This window comes from Alosa pseudoharengus, unplaced genomic scaffold, assembly GCF_046254945.1.
Source record: "Alosa pseudoharengus isolate Yale_2024_CS ecotype anadromous, Long Island Sound unplaced genomic scaffold, YU_APseudo_1.1 YU_APseudo_1.1_scf_4, whole genome shotgun sequence".
Taxonomy (NCBI): domain Eukaryota; kingdom Metazoa; phylum Chordata; class Actinopteri; order Clupeiformes; family Clupeidae; genus Alosa; species Alosa pseudoharengus.
This window is the reverse complement of record NW_027468774.1, coordinates 17,836,101-17,855,799: the sequence shown is the minus strand read 5'-3', so window position 1 is coordinate 17,855,799 and position 19,699 is coordinate 17,836,101. Positions and strand designations below refer to the sequence as shown.

General features: G+C 45.3%; 1 protein-coding gene across 6 annotated transcripts; it reads right to left on the bottom strand.

Annotated features, from left to right (window-relative positions):
- Positions 1–19: 19 nt before the first annotated feature.
- On the bottom strand, positions 20–19,562 carry rhot1a (ras homolog family member T1a). 6 transcript variants are annotated; one of them, XM_076265073.1, is made up of 21 exons: positions 19,136–19,562; positions 17,740–17,798; positions 17,560–17,641; positions 17,318–17,361; positions 17,139–17,192; positions 16,958–17,010; positions 16,096–16,204; positions 14,528–14,629; positions 14,260–14,358; positions 13,599–13,707; positions 13,218–13,338; positions 12,991–13,075; positions 12,592–12,737; positions 12,321–12,421; positions 12,078–12,208; positions 11,675–11,758; positions 11,393–11,515; positions 8,098–8,300; positions 5,369–5,491; positions 2,617–2,754; positions 20–1,576 (listed from the first exon to the last, which is right to left on the bottom strand). In XM_076265073.1, exons 1-21 carry the CDS (start codon positions 19,170–19,172, stop codon positions 1,459–1,461), a joined length of 2,121 nt encoding a protein of 706 aa, XP_076121188.1. In that variant the 5' UTR covers positions 19,173–19,562; the 3' UTR covers positions 20–1,458. The 6 variants fall into 6 exon arrangements, with proteins under 6 accessions (XP_076121188.1, XP_076121191.1, XP_076121193.1 ...); XM_076265076.1 differs by lacking the exon at positions 2,617–2,754; XM_076265077.1 differs by lacking the exons at positions 20–1,576; positions 2,617–2,754 and adding an exon at positions 2,771–3,537.
- Positions 19,563–19,699: the final 137 nt, after the last annotated feature.

Sequence of the window (19,699 nt, the reverse complement as noted above, 5' to 3'; positions counted from 1 at the left end):
AACACTCACGAGACACAGGTAGATCACACAGTTATTTATTGTAAATGCAGGATAAGTCAGAAATGAATAAAACATGTTCTACCATCTGTTGTGAGCAGAGCATGGCGTCAGAACTTAAATAATAATAGTAATGATGAAGATACATAATTCTGGTGAGAGTAAGTAACGTCTGTGTGGTGGTACGGAGTCCATCAAGGAGAGAGAGCGAAAGGAGCTTAACGGATACGAGACCCTGGTCATGAGCGCATGTTCTGTGTATGATGCAATTTAAAACAATGTAACCAGTAGAGGGCACCACATACCTCTCTGTAGAGTGTGTGTGTGTGTGTGTGTGGGGGGGCGGGGGGAGTCCTTAAATCGTCTCTGGTGGCAGGCAGGGGAGCAGGCCAGAGTGGTGGGCCCACAGTCAGTCAGTCAGTCAGTCAGTCGGTCAGCTCCCCTCCCTCATACAGCACAGAGGGGGCAAAGACACTCTCAAACTCCAAGGAGAGAAGTCAGCCAGCTCATCGAATAACTCAAGTTCATTTAATTGTTCTTCAGAATTCTTCTTTTCCGCAGTGATCAAGTGTAATCAACAATCATAAACAATAATAATAAAAAAAAACACAAATTACAAAAGAAAGATAACTAACTCTGATCTGTGCCTGTTTCCATGCAATGCCAAACAAAAAAAGTTAAAATTGACAACACAAAGAAAGAAAAAAGCATCAAAAAGCGGAGAAAAAAAGGTTAATAAATTAATACATCTGCAATGTGTCTTGATAACACACAACCTTTGACAGGTTAGAAATGGCTTGGTGTTGGTAGTCTCTCCCCTGGGTAGTGTGACAATGCGATCCTCCTTCCATGACCTTTCACCTCAGAGACAATGAGTGTGATCTTAGGTATATTCAGAGCACTATATACAGTTTATAAACATGGAGGTCAGTCCCATCTGAGCTGAGAACCCTGTACTGCCACAGCTACCTGCAATTCCTCCTTGTTCTGGGCGCTCGAATACTGGCCTGAGAGCAGTTTGGACCTGCCTTTAGAAAAACCAGCAGATGGCGGGGCTAACCAGGAAGGCAACTGTACTGCAGCTGTCAGCAGAGTTCGAAAAATGCCCTTTTTAATACAGATGATGGTGGCTTTTTGTCAGGCGCATGGGTTCCAATAAGTCTCCGAAGAAAAATAGTTGCAACTTTTAATGTTCTTTTTTCCATGTCAAATATATATACATATATGTATAGAAAAAAATGTAGCTATGTCTAGGATTTGCAACGTTTCTAGTTAAACTTTGACTCAACCAGGGGCACTAGGATGAAGAGGAGAGAAGGATTAGATGGGGACGGGCTGGGGGAATGGGGGGGGTGGGGTGGGGGCTGTAGTTGCGGAGGGGTAAGAGGGGAGGGGCAGGGTGAGCAGCGAGGTCGTTGTGGCCAACACACAGGTGTGTGTGTGTGTGTGTGTTGACACTGATCACCGCTGCTTGAGGATGGCCTTGTACATGGCAAAGCCCAGCACGGCAAAGACGGTGGCACCCAAACTCGCCCGCAGCCAGAAGGTGGAGTTCTTCAGGTCAGCCTGGGTCATGTGTCTAGAGAGAGAGAGGGAGAAAGAAATTCACATAAAGTTAGACCAATAGGAATATTCTGCACATTCGAACTCTTGTCACAAATGAAAATGACCAACTTTTTTGTCCAGGGGAAGAATCTTTCTTTAGGGTTAGTCTCTAGTGATGGACTGAGGAGAAGGGCTTTGCTGGGTTAAACTAGCAGTTCTAAAGTAGTGCTGCAGGGCTGAGGGGAGCATGGAAGAGGGGCTGTTGTGGCTTTGCTGAATGGACAACAGCATGAGTAACGGCAGACAGAAGGAGCCTCAGAGGAAGGGGGAACACGAGAACACGATGACACGATGACAAAAGAAAAGACACAAGTGGTTAGAGAAGCAACGTGTTCACAAGATCGAGCGGCTTTGGGCCGTCCTTCCAGTGGACAGACATCCTGTCCAAACCTCCTCCGGCATGACCAGGAGTTAATTAGTCAAACTGCCAGTGAAGCACATGGTCACACAGTGAAGCACAACCCCTTCAGCTACTCAGACTGCATCGCAGTGGCCTCCCAAAGACCCATGACCACAGATACAGAACCCAAAATCTGTTTCTTTTCTTTTTTTTTTGTTAAACAATCAGAACCCAACAATAGGAAACCTATTCCTCAGATAACTCAGGATAGGCAGGTGGCTTCCTTGAAACCCTTAGAAGGGCCATACAAATAAACACAACCATAAGGTTCACCGTCAGCCTCAGGATCATTTGACACGATTCAGAAGGCTAGAATCTACGTTAACAAAATGATGGATGGCTTCAGTTAGATCACTGTCTTTTTATCTAGGTGAGTACTAAAACTAGGAAGGTTTTCAGCTGAAAACGCCACAAAGTCAAGTCATCTAGTATTGTCCACAGAGTGGCAGCCCTGAGTGTACTCCCTAGATATGCACTGATGAACTTGTACAGACGTTACTTGCACATCCCAAGAGATGTGTCTTTTGAATGGGAGCGTTAGTTTCACACTGCCTACCGGGGAGAGACGCACACAGACGTGAGTGGCACATGCCCCAGCAGGCATCACCAATTACCTGGGCATAAAGGGATCGACAGACGATTCCATGTAGATGGACTCCTCTACATAGGTGACCTCATGCACCTGGTGGATGAGGCTGGAGTCCTCATCAGCCAAGAGGCATGCGCCCAGGTGCTCGACATAGGGCCGCAACCTTACACACACACACATGCACAGGAGGCCGGTTCAGCAGGCCCCAAACCACAGAGGTAATGACACCACAGCATTAACCTTGCAAACTCCCAAAATAAACAACCACACACAGCACCCCAAACCCAAACATGCTATGCACACGCACACACACACATTAGCCTATCAGGTACTGGCACTGAAAACACAACACCAGAAAACCTAAAGATCTTGTTTTGGGCTATTCATCAAATTCAGACATTTTTGGTGAATATTGCATTTATCAACTGAAGCTTTACAACTTCACTGGTTTGTATTTTTCTTAACCTATCTGCACTGAACATTCTGCTTCACATGCTAATTTGTGCTTGAAATGTATATAAAATACTGAGTGATAACACAAAATGCTGGTCAGTGTGGTATTAAAGCTGGTAGCTTACATGCAGTTCTCCCAAAAAGTCCCAACATCTCTTAAACCCAACACAATACCTAACAGGTAGGCTTTGAAATGTTGAAGCTAGTCTGAAGCATTAAAACACACACCAGGCTTCACCACACGCATGTTAACACAGGACGGTAAGCACCCAAGCACAGTCACTAACACACCAAGCATGTAGAATATGAGACACAATGAGAAGGCCCTACTGCGATTGACTATAGTTAGAGCATACGTAGTTACAAGGCAAAACCCAGCGACACCGTGAGAGAAGGTCAGTCTAATGCGCATGCCAAGAAGGCCGATTAGCATGAGGTCAATAAATGCACAGCAAAAAGGAACACAGCCATCCAAGCACATGACTTTGAACACCTATAGAGGGGAAAAAAAACACAAAAGGACAAAGACACCACAATACAATGGAATTAGGTCACAATTGTATTTCAAATGACAATTCAATTCACATGTACACATTTATCTAAGGGATCAATACAGGACATTTACTGTTAACAGTAATTCAAAGACACCACTGCACTCTACACATACTAAGCATCAGACATGACACTACGATTAAAAGTAGAGAGTAGGAAATTTTGCAGAAATCTCTCAACCTTAGTAAAAACTGAACTATCCAATAAGCACTAAGAGACCATAGTCAGGTTAGTAAGGTTAGAGAATTCCTGAATGATGCAGGTTAATCCAGATTTAGCCTTTGCATATCCACGGTTCCAAATACGGTATAAATTAATCCATTCAATAATTGTAAATGGCGTCATCACTAGCTGCTCATCAAATGTACTGTTTTGTATATTCATGTTTTAACTACCCCTATCAAAAAACAAAATATTTATCGGTCACCTTTAATGTTTTTACTGCAAATACTCAGTAAGTGTATAAAACTGCGGACTGAATGAATGCAAACAAACTAAGCCAAACTACGTCCATTTTTTACATGTTCCAGACCATATCAAGTGAAATGGGTCATGAATGGTGATGGGCATTGGCCAACGACAGCACACCACCAACTCAACCCCACAGCCACGTTGTTAATGAGACCCGTGTTAGGAGCGCATGCGTTGCGTTTGTGTGCGGGATGGTGAGTGACGCGTGCAGATACCTCCCTAGCTAGCAGGCCAGTGGGCTTGCGGCCCCAGTGCATGGCCTGGGTTAGCAGGACGCCGAGACTGCTGCTCCACGGCCACGAGGAGGGGGACGAACGAACGGCGCTGCAGCGGACATGGAGATGGAGAGGCAGCCATTATACACACACACACTCTATGACACACTCTCAGACAGAAAGACAGACACAAGCCCCAAAGTGGACTCTATACTGCTCAACAGCACGCTACTGCTCATCCACGTCTCCTCTGTCACACACACACACACACAGCACACACACAACACACACACACACACACAACACACACACACAACACACACACACAACACACACACACACAACACACACACACACTTTGTTAAATGGGATAAACTTGAGATTATTAAACCCAGTTCTTAGCAGAAACTGATCCAACTCATCATTTGGACAACTGCTGGAGATCTGCTCCATCAACCACCAAGTCAGCAAGACAAAAACCCCTCTCAACGCCAATCAACCAATCTAATCAATCCCAAGGAAGCCACCTCCACACATAAACACTCCCTACATAAGTGACCCATCGCTGCACCAGACCGTGGTTCCTCTGTGTGTGTGTTTGTTCACACACACACACACACACACACACACACACAGCGCGTGGATATGCAGAGTAAAACCTTAGCGCGACTACAGCTCCCACCAAAAGAGAGAGAGCGCCAGGTCAGCAAAAAGAGCCAGTGTTAGAAAGCTAAGCTAACAGTAGAGAGTCAGAGAGAGAGAGAGAGAGAGAGAGAGAGAGTCAGAGAGAGAGAGAGAGAGTCAGAGAGAGAGAGAGAGAGTCAGAGAGAGTCAGAGAGAGAGAGAGAGAGAGTCAGAGAGAGAGAGAGAGAGAGAGTCAGAGAGAGAGAGAGAGAGAGTCAGAGAGAGAGAGAGAGAGAGAGTCAGAGAGAGAGAGAGAGGCTGGAGCAACAAACAAAAGTGGGCGAGAACACGGCACAGCTCCTTGACAAGGTCCAGATAGAGAGAACAAAGGGGGATGGTGGGGGGAGGCGAGAGAGAGAGAGAGAGAGAGAGAAACACGAGCGATGGTGTGACTTTTGAGACCTGTTGAGAAGGGCCGTGTAGAGGGTGGCCTTGATAGAGCGCACCAGCTCAGAGTTCATCAGGTTGTGCGAGACGCAAAAGGTGCACCGGTTGCAGGCGCACATGCACCGCAACTTGGCGTGGCTGTGAAGACAGACACACACACACACATTCATACACAGAAGCACACACGAACATGTACACGTACACGTACACGTACACACACACACACACACGCACGCACACACACACACACACACACACACACACACACACAGACAAAACGGCTGATCAAGATGTTGCACCATCCAGTTGGTAGTAGGGCTTATATCCCAGGGACGCCCAATATCGGGAAGTGGCTCCACATTCTTTCGTAGCACCTGATATGGGCAAAGAGGAGGGGGGTGGGGGGGGCAGAGATAGGGTTTGGAGGTACGGGTAGGCTAGGACAGGGGACTGTGGGCAATGGGATGCCCTGGGTAAGGCTTTGGAGATCTGGGTAGGGCCATGTTGGGGACTGGGGCTCCTGGACCAGAGGGGCTTAGGTGAGGATTGGAGTTCGGGACAGGGAAGGGACAGGGTCTCAGGTGGTGAAATAAGGGAGGGTTGGGATAAAGCCAGGTACAATTGAAAGAATAAAAAAAATGTATGAGAACATAAAATAAAACCAAAGGCCAATAAAACTGACAATGACAAAATGCTGATACTCATCAATGCTATGGGGCTTAGCTAAATAAATGACCAGGTCTTCGGAGAATGATGAATCAAAGTCCCATCAAAACACAACTTCATTCTGACATTAATGAACTGATGGCATTGAGAGACAGGTGCTCTACCAGGGGTGGCTTCAGACCAGAACAGCAGAAGGAGCAACACAACAAAGAAAAAGAAAGGAACAAAGGAAAAAGGGAAAAAAAGGATCATCAAACCCACGCATCAATGTTTTAACTAAAGCCCTGACCAGAATGTCCCTTACCCAGTCATTGTCTCTCTGAACACCTGTGGCACTGGGCATGACTGGCTCTTAGTACTAACATACTCAAATCACTGCACAATAGACTCCATTTGTGGTCGTCGTCAATTGACCTCTACGACTCATCCGGGCAGACGAGTGGAAATCGATGCAGGAAGTCAGGGATCTACTCGCTGGCCGCTTGTCACTCCACAGCAGGGAGACCTCAGTTAGCCCTCTTTCTCTCATCTCTTTACACAGTGCTTTCAGCCATTGTCAACTCCAGAGGAGTGATGGTGGCCAGAGTTGGCCTATGTTACTGAGTGAGGGTACAGTTAGGTTGGTCTTGGTTAGAACCACTATTTTTCTTTTCATATTTTCTGCCGAGATGCAGTATATCGTGCAGGATGAAGCGTAAAGAGGATATTAAACTTTTCCCAAACGGTATTGGGTCGGTGCGGAATGCTTTTGCATCCCAAACCCCTGTAAGATAGTGGCAGACTGATGAGTCTCAAATCTCATCTGAGATAGAGAATTGGTCTGGGGACACTACATTCACTTTCAGTTTCCAAGGGGCGTGGCCAGCAGTGAAACTGAACTTAAATCGGTAGATTCAACTCTTCCCAAATCATTTCAGAAGTACAGCAAACACATCTTTCTTGTAAAGGAAAATACACGTCCATGTCCTTTAACACTGATACCATCAGCACAGCCAATAGTAGTGTCCAACAGCACTGCTAACTGACCACCTGTCTGTCATCATATAAAGCCCACTCCACGCTGGACAAGCCGGACGGATCAGCTGAGCAGATTCAAATGTGCTGCTCACAGATTCATTTGGGATCACCCAGGCTAGGTAAGGATGCTTCTAAGTATGCTATACTAGGTAATCCCCAGTGCTATTACAAAGATTGTCATTTTGAATGTGTGGGCACTGGATGCTTTTATCCAAACTCACTACAGTGTTTCCCATACATTGACTTATTTATGGCAGCCCCACCACAATATCAACATTGACCACCACACATTGATTTTCCAGGTTGTACTAAATTGTGCTTAAATCTGGTTAGCATCATAACCATGCTGTGCTAATTTGTTAAAAACTATTGTATTCAAATGAATTCTGCAAACCAACCACCACAAATGGAATTCAATTCTGTGGGAAACACGGCACTAACAGCACAGGGGAGGTATACGCATATATGTATGCATGTACACATAGGTATGCATCCTCCCTGGGAAACATAAACTGTGACACATGTAGTGAGCATAAAAAGGGGAAGAAATGGAATTCTCCTAAGAAGAGCAGTTTTACTTGACCTCTAAATGCAGTGCGCATGTTTGTAGCTCATCTGCTTGTGTGTTGAAGAGTACTGGGACACACTTGAGAGCTAATGAAAATACAAAAAGTCAAAAATGATTCCAGTGGAAAAACAAGCAGACCTACTTTCAACGGAAAAGTTGATAAGCTTATTCCATACACGGGCAATTGACCTAATGATGTTAAGGGGAGAAAAAGCTACTAAAAAAAAAAAAAAACACCAGAGAAGTCCAGTTGGTTAACATTATATTTTGGGAGGGATGAGTGTTCTGAACCTGGACTACACAGCCTGATGAGGGCCCCTCTAGATCCAACAGCAACACTGAGGAACAGCAGAGTGAGGACAGAGATGGGGGAGGAGGGATGGGGGAAAGTACATAAAAAATACAGGCAGGAAAACAGAGAGAGAGAGAGATAGAGAGAGACAGAGAGTGAGAGACAGAGAGAGACAGAGAGAGGAATAAAAACTATACTCACGGGTACATGGCCATGGTGGTGAGTTTGGTGTAGATGTCTTTGCTTGGTGTGTCGGTGCTGTTGCAGGTGAATGGCTGCGGTGGGTGCAGCCGGTGCTTGCGGCAGAAGTCCAGTGGGGGGAGGGTGCTCTGCTGCCGCACCTCGTGCAGGTCCGACTTGGCGGCGATGATCATGCACGGCGTCTTACTGTCCATGAAGTAGCGCTGCAGGGGGGAGAAGAAGGTGATGTGTGAATGGGCAATGTGTTAACACAAAACCGTGTAGCGTGCAGGTGTCTTTGAACTATTGTTAATCTGCAACAGCTTTACAAAAACACTTCATATGTAGTAAACACATGATAGAAATGAATGCTAGAGATGTTTACATTAAAGCAGATTTTGACAAAAGCTAAATACATACAAAAAACAATAGGTTTATAAAATATGTATCGTAACACCTCCAATTATCACACATTTCGTTCTAAAACAACAATGTTTTTAATACTTCAAAATAACATCTATCTATAAAGCAAGAAGCGTCTGTGTGTCCTAATGTCTGTGGCACACATATCTCGCTGACCGTTTGTCAGACTGATTTCAAACTTGGCAGGTGTCTTGCTACGGGCATGAGTAAGTGCAGTGCCAGATTTGACATTGTTTGAATAAGAAATGCAAAATATATCGTTAAATATATATCGGTAAAAGAAGCACACATTGGCTTTCGGCGCTAGCCACTCCCCCTCCCACACAGCACTGTATTGTAAGTTACCAGTGAGGATAGAAGCAGGGCTTTGGCAGAACTGGATCAGTGCAGGTTACACGGGTAAAAAGTTAAGCAAAGATGTGTTAACATGTCTGACCTCAACAATAAAGACCCCCTGTATGCGGTTTGCTTGCATAAAATGACTCCGAACACGGCAACACACACAGATATAAAGTGGCTCTTCAAAATGACGTAAATAATGATGTGCAATAAACGCTTCGACACTTCGAATAGCCCAGGCTACTTTGGACTGTCTTTAGACTTTGAATAAGCAAACGACAATCCCAACTGCAAGGTCCTAAATTGAAACGAGCGATAATGGTCCCGAATTAAAGAACGTATCAGAATGCCACACATGCAAAGCATAACCAGCCACAAGCAACGAGTGGCAGACAGAGTGTGATGTCACTTATATGCCACCAGACTGTTTTTGAGTCACACCGTTGCAAATTTCATATGATAATGCTTCATTCCACAAAATGGTTTGTTTTCTCTATCATCAAGTTATTCAATAGGCTAAGCATATAGCCTTGACTCAAAACAGCTGTTAGGATTATGTCATTTTGATTTGTAAAAAATGTCACATGCTTAAATTCTGCTCACTTCACATTTATTATATTATTACATTATCTGTATTCATTATTGAATGCTTACCTGGAATTATGATTTTCCCCATCATTCTATTTTTAAAGCAGGCCTACCTGCAAGCATTGGGCTACAGGAATAGCATGTTTGAATGGGCACTGCACTAGTTTGATAAATGAACCTTACATTGTTCAGTAGCCATAGGTGTGTAGATTTGAACAAAACCTGGTTTGGTTCTTACCGCGGCTTTTACTGCCTGAATTATCCGATTTTGTTAACCACGCTCGGAGGTTAGTGCCGGCCTGGTGGGTCGTCTACTTCTACCCTTTCACACGAACGGTAAAACCGAGAATTCTCGTCGCTACTTCAAAATTCCACTGGAGCTCCAAGCGGATTTGTACACGCAGCCTTACAACACTGTTTACAGCTCTTCGAGTCACGGTAAAATGTCATTTTTGTTACATAGCTAATTTAGATACACCAATGGTGTGGGTGCTTGCGTTTCTTTAGGAATCCGCCGTCTTGGTTTGTATAGAAATTAATATTAAGTGACACATACACGCAAGAGGACGGAAAGACGGGACTGGTGGTAATAGGGGGCGTTCCGATATGTTGGCTCTCAACGAAGGTGGTCGCATTTTCTCTCCCTCTCCTCCCCTTATCTTCCCCTGCTTTGCTCCTTTGTCTTATCTAGTCTACAGTCTCATACTTTGAGAGACTCTCTCTGCACTGCTCTCCAAACTAAAAAATCATGGATTTGATCGACTGGTCTCTCAACGCAACTGACACCATCTTCTCGACGAGAAGCTTGGGTTCGGGGGAACCTGACTGCCCTGCAGAAACGTTCGCAGCAGGCTTCTCGATGGACGCGTGGGGGAAGTGGCGGGTCGTGTGCCTGGCGGCTCTTTCCGTGGAGGACATTGAAGATATCTACCTATTTGGAACCATGATAACAGGTTTTTTGCTGATTGGATTAGGCATTGGCCTGGTTTATCGAGGAATTCAGAAAACGGTGACAGCTGTTCAAAGCCCCATAACGCTGCCTGTCATGATTGAAGAAGTGGGCAGTGCTGTCGGCACCCAGACTGGGACTATCAAGCAGTTGATGGATACCAGGATGAATTTTATGGATACTAGGTTGGATAACATCATGGAGAAGCTCACTGCTTTACAAAGGCAATTGGACCAAAATGGACTAAGAGAGTAGTCGAGTAAAATGGAATGCGGCTACTCGCCCCAAGACCAAATAATTACAATCTTATCTGCTTTTGGCCCACCTCAACCAGCACCTGCCTCGGCCAAGGCCGTGGCTAGAACAACAACTCCCCCGGAAAAGTACTGCAGTGAGACGCTCTTGTGTTCCTTCCCCCAGTTCCTACAGACACCTGCTGATTGTGGACCCTGTCTGGGAACTGATCAAGGTTGTCTCCATAGCAACTTGCTGTGTTATTGCTATGACAATCCTGCGGACTGAGACACTAAGATTGTGATGCCAGGCAGAGCGACTCTCCAGGCCTACACATACACAAACTCCTAAACATATATACAACATGCAGTCACCCCCACTACCCCCCATCCCTCGCCTTCGCCGCTTTGTACCCCCAGTCTGACAAGCGGGTCTGTGTCCAGTGCCGAAAATGGCTGCTTGCCTGCACTGGACTCCCTCCACCCACCACTTCCCTCCCCTGTTGCAAGCTGTGTGTCTTTCATGTTATAAAGTGTACTGACTATGTGCTTATGTTGCTGAGGTGTTTTTCCCTGTTCCCACACTGTACTCCCCATAGGAGCATAGTCTGGGGGTTGCTTTTTTTTCTCCTCCCCTCTCCTCATGTTATGCTGTATTTTCTCCATTATACTACATTTCATTGTCTCTGTACTTGTACTCTGCACAATGGCAATAAAGTTGAATCTAATCTAATATAATGATATTATTTATAACTTTCTGATTCTATCTGTGTGATGAGATTACCTTGTAGGCCTTGGCGCAGTACTCAAAGGAACGTGGGTTGCTGACATCATAGATCAGACAGACTACATCACAGGCCAAATCTGTGTCCGACAGGAAGTCCAGGTCTGGAGACACCTCATGAAGCTAAAGCCGAGTGGAAAGCAGTCAAAAGAGGGAGAGGAGGGTAGGGGGAGCATGGAGAGAAAGCAAGATGAAGGGAGTGAGGAAGAGGCCAACCGTTAGTATTAGACCCACACCACCTGCTTTCTGCACACCTGTCTGATGGATATGACCTGAACCTACCAGCAGGTACTTCTCCTGGCCGTAGACGTAGGTGGTGTTCATGGCGTAGTAGGACTTGTGATCATCTTTTATCTTCCGCTGTCGCTGAAAGATCAAACAAATAGAATGAGAATAAGAATGATCACATTTAAATGACGGACTCTTTGAGGAGACCTGAGTAGCTTCTATAGTATGTAAGCGTCACATCAGTTGTAAAAGAAACAGGTTGTACTTTCAGAGATATTGCAATGGTGAAAACACACAGAATACAGTATGTGTATGTATGTGTTTCTAAATGTGTATGTGTGAGTATGTGTGTGCATGCGTATCTGAGTATGTACACACTTTCTATACAGCCAGGCATCCATATAGATCATGTGCTTTTATAAGTATAGGTAACCTAAATGTGTGTGAGTGTGCTCACCACGAGGTTCCTCTCAAGGAAAGCCTGCAGAAAGCCGCTCTTGCCGCTGTTGTGTGCTCCCAGCACGTTACAGCGGAACACGCTGCGCTGCGTCTGCTTCTTCTGCAGGTCAATACGCTTGTTCCGCGTCACTGATCACACAAAGCCCACACAGCAGTTAGCAACCAGATCTATCACAAGGGGTTTCATCTTTTGCCTTCATTTAGAGATGGATATTTAGGCATACAACAGGCACACATTCACCTGTGATAGCAGCTGCTTGAGACTCTTGTTCGTTAATGATGGAATAACCAAGGTAGCCCAGGTACTCTAGACACCTCTGCACATCCAGGTACGTCGTTAGCCTGACAAACAAACAAAAAAAAAAAAAAAAACATGTCAAAAGACTAATGGGCACCAAAATAGAATCTGTCCACGGGCACATTAACAGCACAAGATAACCAAGAGCCAAAAAATGGCCTCTTATCAGGACTATAAACCTTTGCTCCTGCTGTGCAGGGGGACTCCTACTTACGTCCACTGTGATAGGTATCCCTGGTAGGTGATCCAGCCCTGCTCGTTGGTGCAGACAGTGTTGTTGACGTCAGGGCCCCAGGGCATGTAGGGGAAGACTTTGAACAGGTCCTTCAGCTCATCAGGGGACAGGGCACAGTCTCGGTCCTGCAAGGACGAGGATATGTCAAAATAAAAAAAAAAGACAGAAAGAAAAACCCCTATTCCCAACCACCTAGCTCACACAAGGCCACATTGCTGGGTTTAAAAAAAAGCCACAAACACTGCTAAACTTGTCCTGAGCAATGTTATTTATTAATCAGTAGCCAACTATCGACCACATAGTTGAAGGTGTTAAGGTTGTTTCATATCAGACCTACATAGAAAAACAGTCTGAATCGTGTTAACACAATGAACTCACTTTGTCATGCTTGTCAAAGACACCCTGCAGGAAGAGGTACGCATTGTGGTTCAGCTCTGTGGTGCAGTCTGGCGGGATCTTCAGCCTGGCAGAGGAAAACAGTTAACTCCTATTAAGCAGAGCCCAGTCAGCACCATAGATCTTCTATCAGGAAGCCAGAGTGAATTCTGGGAACAGTAGTTTTTTAATGGCGTTTAGATGTGGGGCGAGTGGTGGAGAGGACTCACAGTGGAAACAGGTACTCCTGTGTAAGCTCCAGGTCGTCGTCGTAGCCGAAACGCCGCAGGACAGTCCAGGTGGTCTCGTGCCGGCCCCTCTGGATGAAGAGTGTGTGCAGGAACAGGAAACCTGTACAGAGTAGGGAGGGCCAGTTCAAATGTTGTTAGACGCAACAAAACACCCTCTGTAGTAGTTTTAAATTTGAAGTTGCAGATGACCGATGACTTAAGAACTCACGGAATGAGTTCAAATCACATGTCCCAACTTCACCATGGTTTTTCCACTCTCCTTAGAACTGAACTGTCAGGCCAGTTGGGACGAGCTCAACTGTCTGACGAGAGCAAAGAAAAACCAGTGGGGCAGGATGGCAGAGCCCAGTGGAAGTTCACCTTTGAGTGTGAGGCCGTTGTCCTTCACTCCGTCCGTGATGTTCTTCCTCACCACGTTCTTGACGTCCTCCAAAGCCTGAGCGGCCAGGGGGATGTTGAAACACGTCCTCTGCAGATGGACACAGGCCAACAATGAGTCATGGCAGACAGTCAAACGCAACCTCCCACTGGCAAAACAGGCAAAACCCACATCCAATAATACACCTTGCAACTCAAATGTACATGCTGAGAGCAGGCTGAGAGATACTCCAGTACTCCAATACTGGGGAGATCTGGAACATTTCAACCGTTGGTGCTATAAATGCTCACTGAAGCTTTTGCCTTTTCACGAGAGTCTTTTGGATAACCTTGACATGTTTACATGCCATTTCCATTGGCCCACTAGTATGTGGTGCTGAGTGTAACCCATGTGCTCAAGGATTCTCAACTTCCTTAACTCATGGCTCAACTTCCTTAACTCATGGCTCCACATAACTATGTTACCTAGCAACATCTCATGAGAAATACTAGAATGGACTGCATTGTTTCTCGCACAGGTGTGTCAATGTCAGGCGGGATCAGGCAAGACAGGAAACAGCCCACACTTGCATTCAAGTCTACGCCCAACAACAGGAGTGCTTGTGAGCACACACCTGCCTCTGCAGTATATGTGAACTCGCACCTGGAAGAAGTTGAGCTCGTTGTCGTTGAGAACTCCATCGTTGTCGAGGTCGGACACTTTGAAAATGCGCGTGAGGGATTTGATGCACGACGGCTTCATCTGCAAACACACATGGGTCACAAAGTTACAAAAGTGTGAATCAGGGATCTTTCCATTTCAATGACCTGTCAGTAGAAAAGAACACAGTTCACCCAGCTGGTAAACCATCATGCAGAAGCACATCTGTCTCCTCAGCGGAGTGCTCCAGCAATAGACCCTCCACTCTCACCTCCTTCTCCTCAGGACAGTAGAGTGGTCCTGTAGGGTGCAGTACAGCCTTCTGGGCATAGTAGAACAACTCGGAAATGTTCTTCAGGTTCTTGGCTGAACACTAAAGGGAGAAAAGTAGAGACGTACATCAGGCAGACGACCAAGGTGCCTCGGCCAACAGAACAAGCTGAGCTGGCCAGTTATACAATAAAAAAACATTTTTAGTCGTTTGAGAACTTGGAAGGGAACTGTTCAGGCAGCTTGTGCGTGTGTTATCCAACAGTGTGATCTATTACAGTGTTTGACCATGGTACAGTTGAAGTATGCTGAGCGGAGCATTGATGGGTAAATCCACCCAGTCATGAGTTGGCCCAGTCAGACAGAGGAGATGTTTAAAAAGAGACAAGAGCTTCCTCTCCCTGTGGTGGAGAGAGTTCTGAGCCGAATTCTGAGCCCCAGTCATGAGTTGGCCCAGTCAGACAGAGATGTTTAAAAAGAGACAAGAGCTTCCTCTCCCTGTGGTGGAGAGAGTTCTGAGCCGAATTCTGAGCCCCAGTCAGACAGAGGAGATGTTTAAAAAGAGACAAGAGCTTCCTCTCCCTGTGGTGGAGAGAATTCTGAGCCGTGTGGCTCACCACGTAAGCCTCCACTCTCGGGGTCAACACCAATTGCCCTGCTGGGACTGACGCCATCGGCTACTGTAACATGATCGATCCACGTGTTTGTGTGTGTGTGTGTGTGTGTGTGTGTGTGTGTGTGTGTGTGTGTGTGTGTGTGTGTGTGTGTGTGTGTGTGTGTGTGTGTGTTTGTGTGTGTGTGTGTGTGTGTGTGTGTGTTTGTGTGTGTTTGTGTGTGTGTGTGTGTGTTTTTGTGTGTGTGTGTGTTTGTGTGTGTGTGTGTGTGTGTGTGTAGCGCCAGGGTGACTGCTTAATTCCCTGCCGCTCTGCACGCCCGCACTGTGCCTTGGTCACATGATAGCCAGTCTGGCTGAAGCCCAGGTGGCACACTTGCACGTCTTAGGGAGTCCTTCCTGGTTCACTTCAGGTGTCAGGTGAGGGATGGGGGGGGGGGGGCTCAACTGTCTGCTACAAAGAGCTCAGGTCTACGCTTGGGCCCATTATGATGTGCCAAGAACTATTTAATTGATTAAACTTTTTTTGAATGAATAATGATCACCGACTCTGAATGCCTGCTCCAGCTTTCTAATAGCATATAAGAGTCAGCTTACCGAGTTATGGAATGGAATGTCCGCTGTGCTAGATTAGTGTTCCGCCAAATAAAGGGAGGGCAGGAAAGGATTGGGCACCCCAAATCCAGACTGGGACAACAAAACAAAACACTAAGGCTATGGCCCTGGTCCAGTGGATACTCTCTGTAGGTGGCTCTAACCCTTAAAGGTGTAGGTTTTTGAACATTCTAAGTTCCGCAACAATTGAAGGTTCTAAAATTCCATGTTGAATTTAATGAACCCAGATATTCTTTAGAACGTTCCAATTTCCCAACATTCCCGTCACACCGGTGTGACGGTACTTCTTTAAGGGCTGAGTGGCAACCCTTGTGTGCGGTGCTGGCCCGGGCCTGGCTCACCTCCACGCAGGTCTCGATCTCAGAGTATTGGTTCATGATGGGCAGGATGGTCTCCATGCTGCTGTGCTCCACCAGGTCCGACTTGTTCCCCACCAGGATCAGCGGCACCCTGCCATGGCATTGCATTACACACAGATCATCACATTAGAAAGGGTAGCGCACACATCTACGTGCTTGGCTGGCTCCATGTATAAGCAAAGTTCTGCTTAAGACCCACTGCCCTACCCAAGCCAGCCCTTCTTAAAAAACAGGTTGATTCCATATAGCAGGTCAAGGAATAAGAGAGGGCAGTGTAGTCTCTACTACACACACAATTATACACACATTCAAACCAGTGTTAGTGTGTCCTGTGTGAGTGTTTTGGTATGTTTCCTGCTGCCCATGCAGATAACAGCCTTCAAATACAGGAAGTGACAGGCACTTGTGAGTAGGTATGCTTAGTGGTAAAACAACATATGCCAACCAACAACAGGTGATGACCTGCTCAACATTCACACAGTATACATAGTCATCATACATCAAACTGCTACCAGGCCAAGCATAAATTCTACTGGACTTTGGAATCTCACACTGTGAAAAACAACTGCAGTAGTTGTAGCACATAACACCAAACCCAGCAACAGCAGAATGTGAATCCAACAGCATCTCAACCTGAATAGATTTATCCCCATGTACATATTTCAAGTGTCGTTGTACAGTTTAAAACACAGTGAAGATACTATAAATAGCCAAGCACCAATGGCCTTTCTCAAACAGCACTTAAACCCAGCACAGCACCCATACCCCCTCATCCCACACACATCCGCACATACTACACACACACAGCTAATCCCCTGTTCCAAATTCGAGGGTTGAAACACACCTGCTGTCTTTGTCCGTTCTGTCGTTGATGAGAGGAATCCAGTGGCTTGTCACCTATATGCAATGACACGATATAGGTCAAATACTGTCTGTAGTACTGTAGTTACTATATGAACCAAAAACATGCAGTGCTTTGTATTCAAACATATTAGCATGGGAGATGTGTACTTAAAAGAACATACCTTCTCAATAGACTTCTTGTTGTTGACAGAATAGACGATGCATATTACATTAGCCTGCAAAAACGGATCATGATTGCTACTGAGCATTCCACAAAGTCAATTGTCCATTCAGACTACACTTAAAAAATTCACCCATTCAGACTACACTTAACAAATCCAGCCAAATAGGATACACCCACCTTAGAAATTTCTTGGTATAACTGTTCATCTGACTGCTCAGCCTCTGCATGGAAAAATTGTGAGAAATTCTGAATAGGCATATAACTATGCAATGAAACTGGTGTGCTCAATCTGGCAAACTATTAGATCATCCTACAATTTAGAATATTCTTAAATATAAAGACTATTTGAATGAGCCTCTATTTTTTCCCGATCTCATACTGTATGTCATGTGTGTTCTGTCCTGGATCACCACTGTTACCTGAATAGTCCACTATGTGTGTGGGCACTCTTTCTGGTGTGACATCTGCTGGAATGGTGATCTCTTCGGCACGCAGGGGAACCTGACAGAGAACACTGGTGAAACAGGGCTAGAACAATGTGGTGTCCAGGCTACCAGACTCAAATGAGAAGTTCTTAGATGAATGAGCAGATTCTTTACCTCGTCGGGGAACTCCTCACTGACCAATGACATGATCAGTGATGTCTTCCCCACTTTGGCTGCATTGGAAAGTAGCAAATCACTGTTAGATATGTTATTCAAGGGAAGTTACTAGAACTATTCGTAGCCTGTGTAGGTGGTAGCCTATGGCTGGGAGGAATTAAGTGACAAAGTACTACTGCAGGGCAGGCCATAGTACAGGGGACTCCTTGAGTAATTCAAGAGTTTTGGAAAGACTCACATGTGTGAGTGCATGTCTAGTCTATTTATCAGCAAGGATGAATGCGTGTGTTTGGGTGCACAGATAGTGTACTATTTCCTCAGTGATGTATCCTAAATGTCACATACTAAGTTGTCTTAACCTCTGGATAACTGGAGAGGTCTTCGCCCCCTAACAACTGCGAACACGTTACACACGTAGTTTGGCAGCCCGGTTGGAACACTGGCAGCTGAAAAGAATCAAGCCAGCTACAGTATGTAGGCCAGACAGCATCGTCACCAAAACCGATATAAATAGTAGGCTACTGATAAACACTAGCGCCCCTGTCAAAAGGGGTCTGCGACGCTAGTGGTTTATGATAAGGTCAACATACAGCACACATACATACTGCTGTTTTGGACGGATAAAGTTGACAAGATCAAAAAAATATGTTATTTGCCACTGCTTTATGACACAAAAACACAAGCAATGATAACTGTGGTAAGCTACTCTAGCCGGTGTCCCTCCAGAACAATGCGGACATATCTAACAAGCAACCAACGTTACAGCATACGTCAAGATTTTCAGTCTCAGCTGCAGATGTTTTCTTGCTTCAAGTTACTGTTTGGACCCATGCAAAGGCATTCTGTGGGCAATTAGCTTTCTGGTTCACAGTTGGTAAAAATGCAATTACTATCCACATTACACATCGAACTGCACTCGACTTGTCAGAAGCTAACTTAACGTACAACACTTGTATTCTCCCACATTTAACCGAGTAGGCAAGCTATGTGGGTACAGTATGACATTGAGATTATCCCATACGCTGGCTAACGCTAGCAGATGCAATTCTTGTCATGAGTTTGACATCATGCATTTTCAAGAAATCGTACAATTAGTAACGTCTACGTTGCTTTGCGCCATTTTTTTTTAAATCAATGAGGTTCGTACAAAATCTTACGTTGTCTCTAACGATACTGTCAACTGCTATTTTGCTGGAGCAACATCCAATGGCTGGACAGTTATCTTATGAAAGTGGACTTTATATATAAATAGGGTACGGGTTGAGATAGCTATAACGTTAACGTTAGCCATCAAACAACTTGTCTGATGGACCCAGGGCAATTGAGTCAATGACCGATTCATCCCCAAAATCTAGCTAGTCAGCTAAAATTACAAATTGTTTAAAATACTTACGTTCACCAACCAGCAATATCCTGACGTCCTTTCTCATTGCTGCGATTTTAACTCCAGGCAAAACCAGAACAATTAATTGTATCGAAAATCATCTAAGTGCTGCCCTAATGCCGCGGGGCAATTTGCCGAATGACAGGCCTGCGCGGTTCGAACCCAACCTTGTCTGTCCAACAGCGGCGCTGGGCTATCCTAGCGAATTGTGTTAGCTAATGTTAGGACAAAACGGACAGAGATCTTGCTCTTTGGTCTTGTAATAAGAGCCCCTAAATTAAGCGTTTCGCCTTTATATCTCAACACAAATTAAGGCTATAGACACAAGCATGAATATAATACAAAATATGTAAGTCCATCATCGTAATTCCAATTTCATAACATTCTGCGTTGAACATTCTAAGCGCACGCCTCCTACGGCTGACCTCCAACAACCGGCAACTACGGAAACTTCAGATGGACAAAAAGACGCATCGGGTTCACTCTTGATAACACCTTATCGAGTAGGTACAGCGTCATCTACTGATATGGAGTGTGAATAACGAAATAAAACGGGACATACGTATGGAGTGA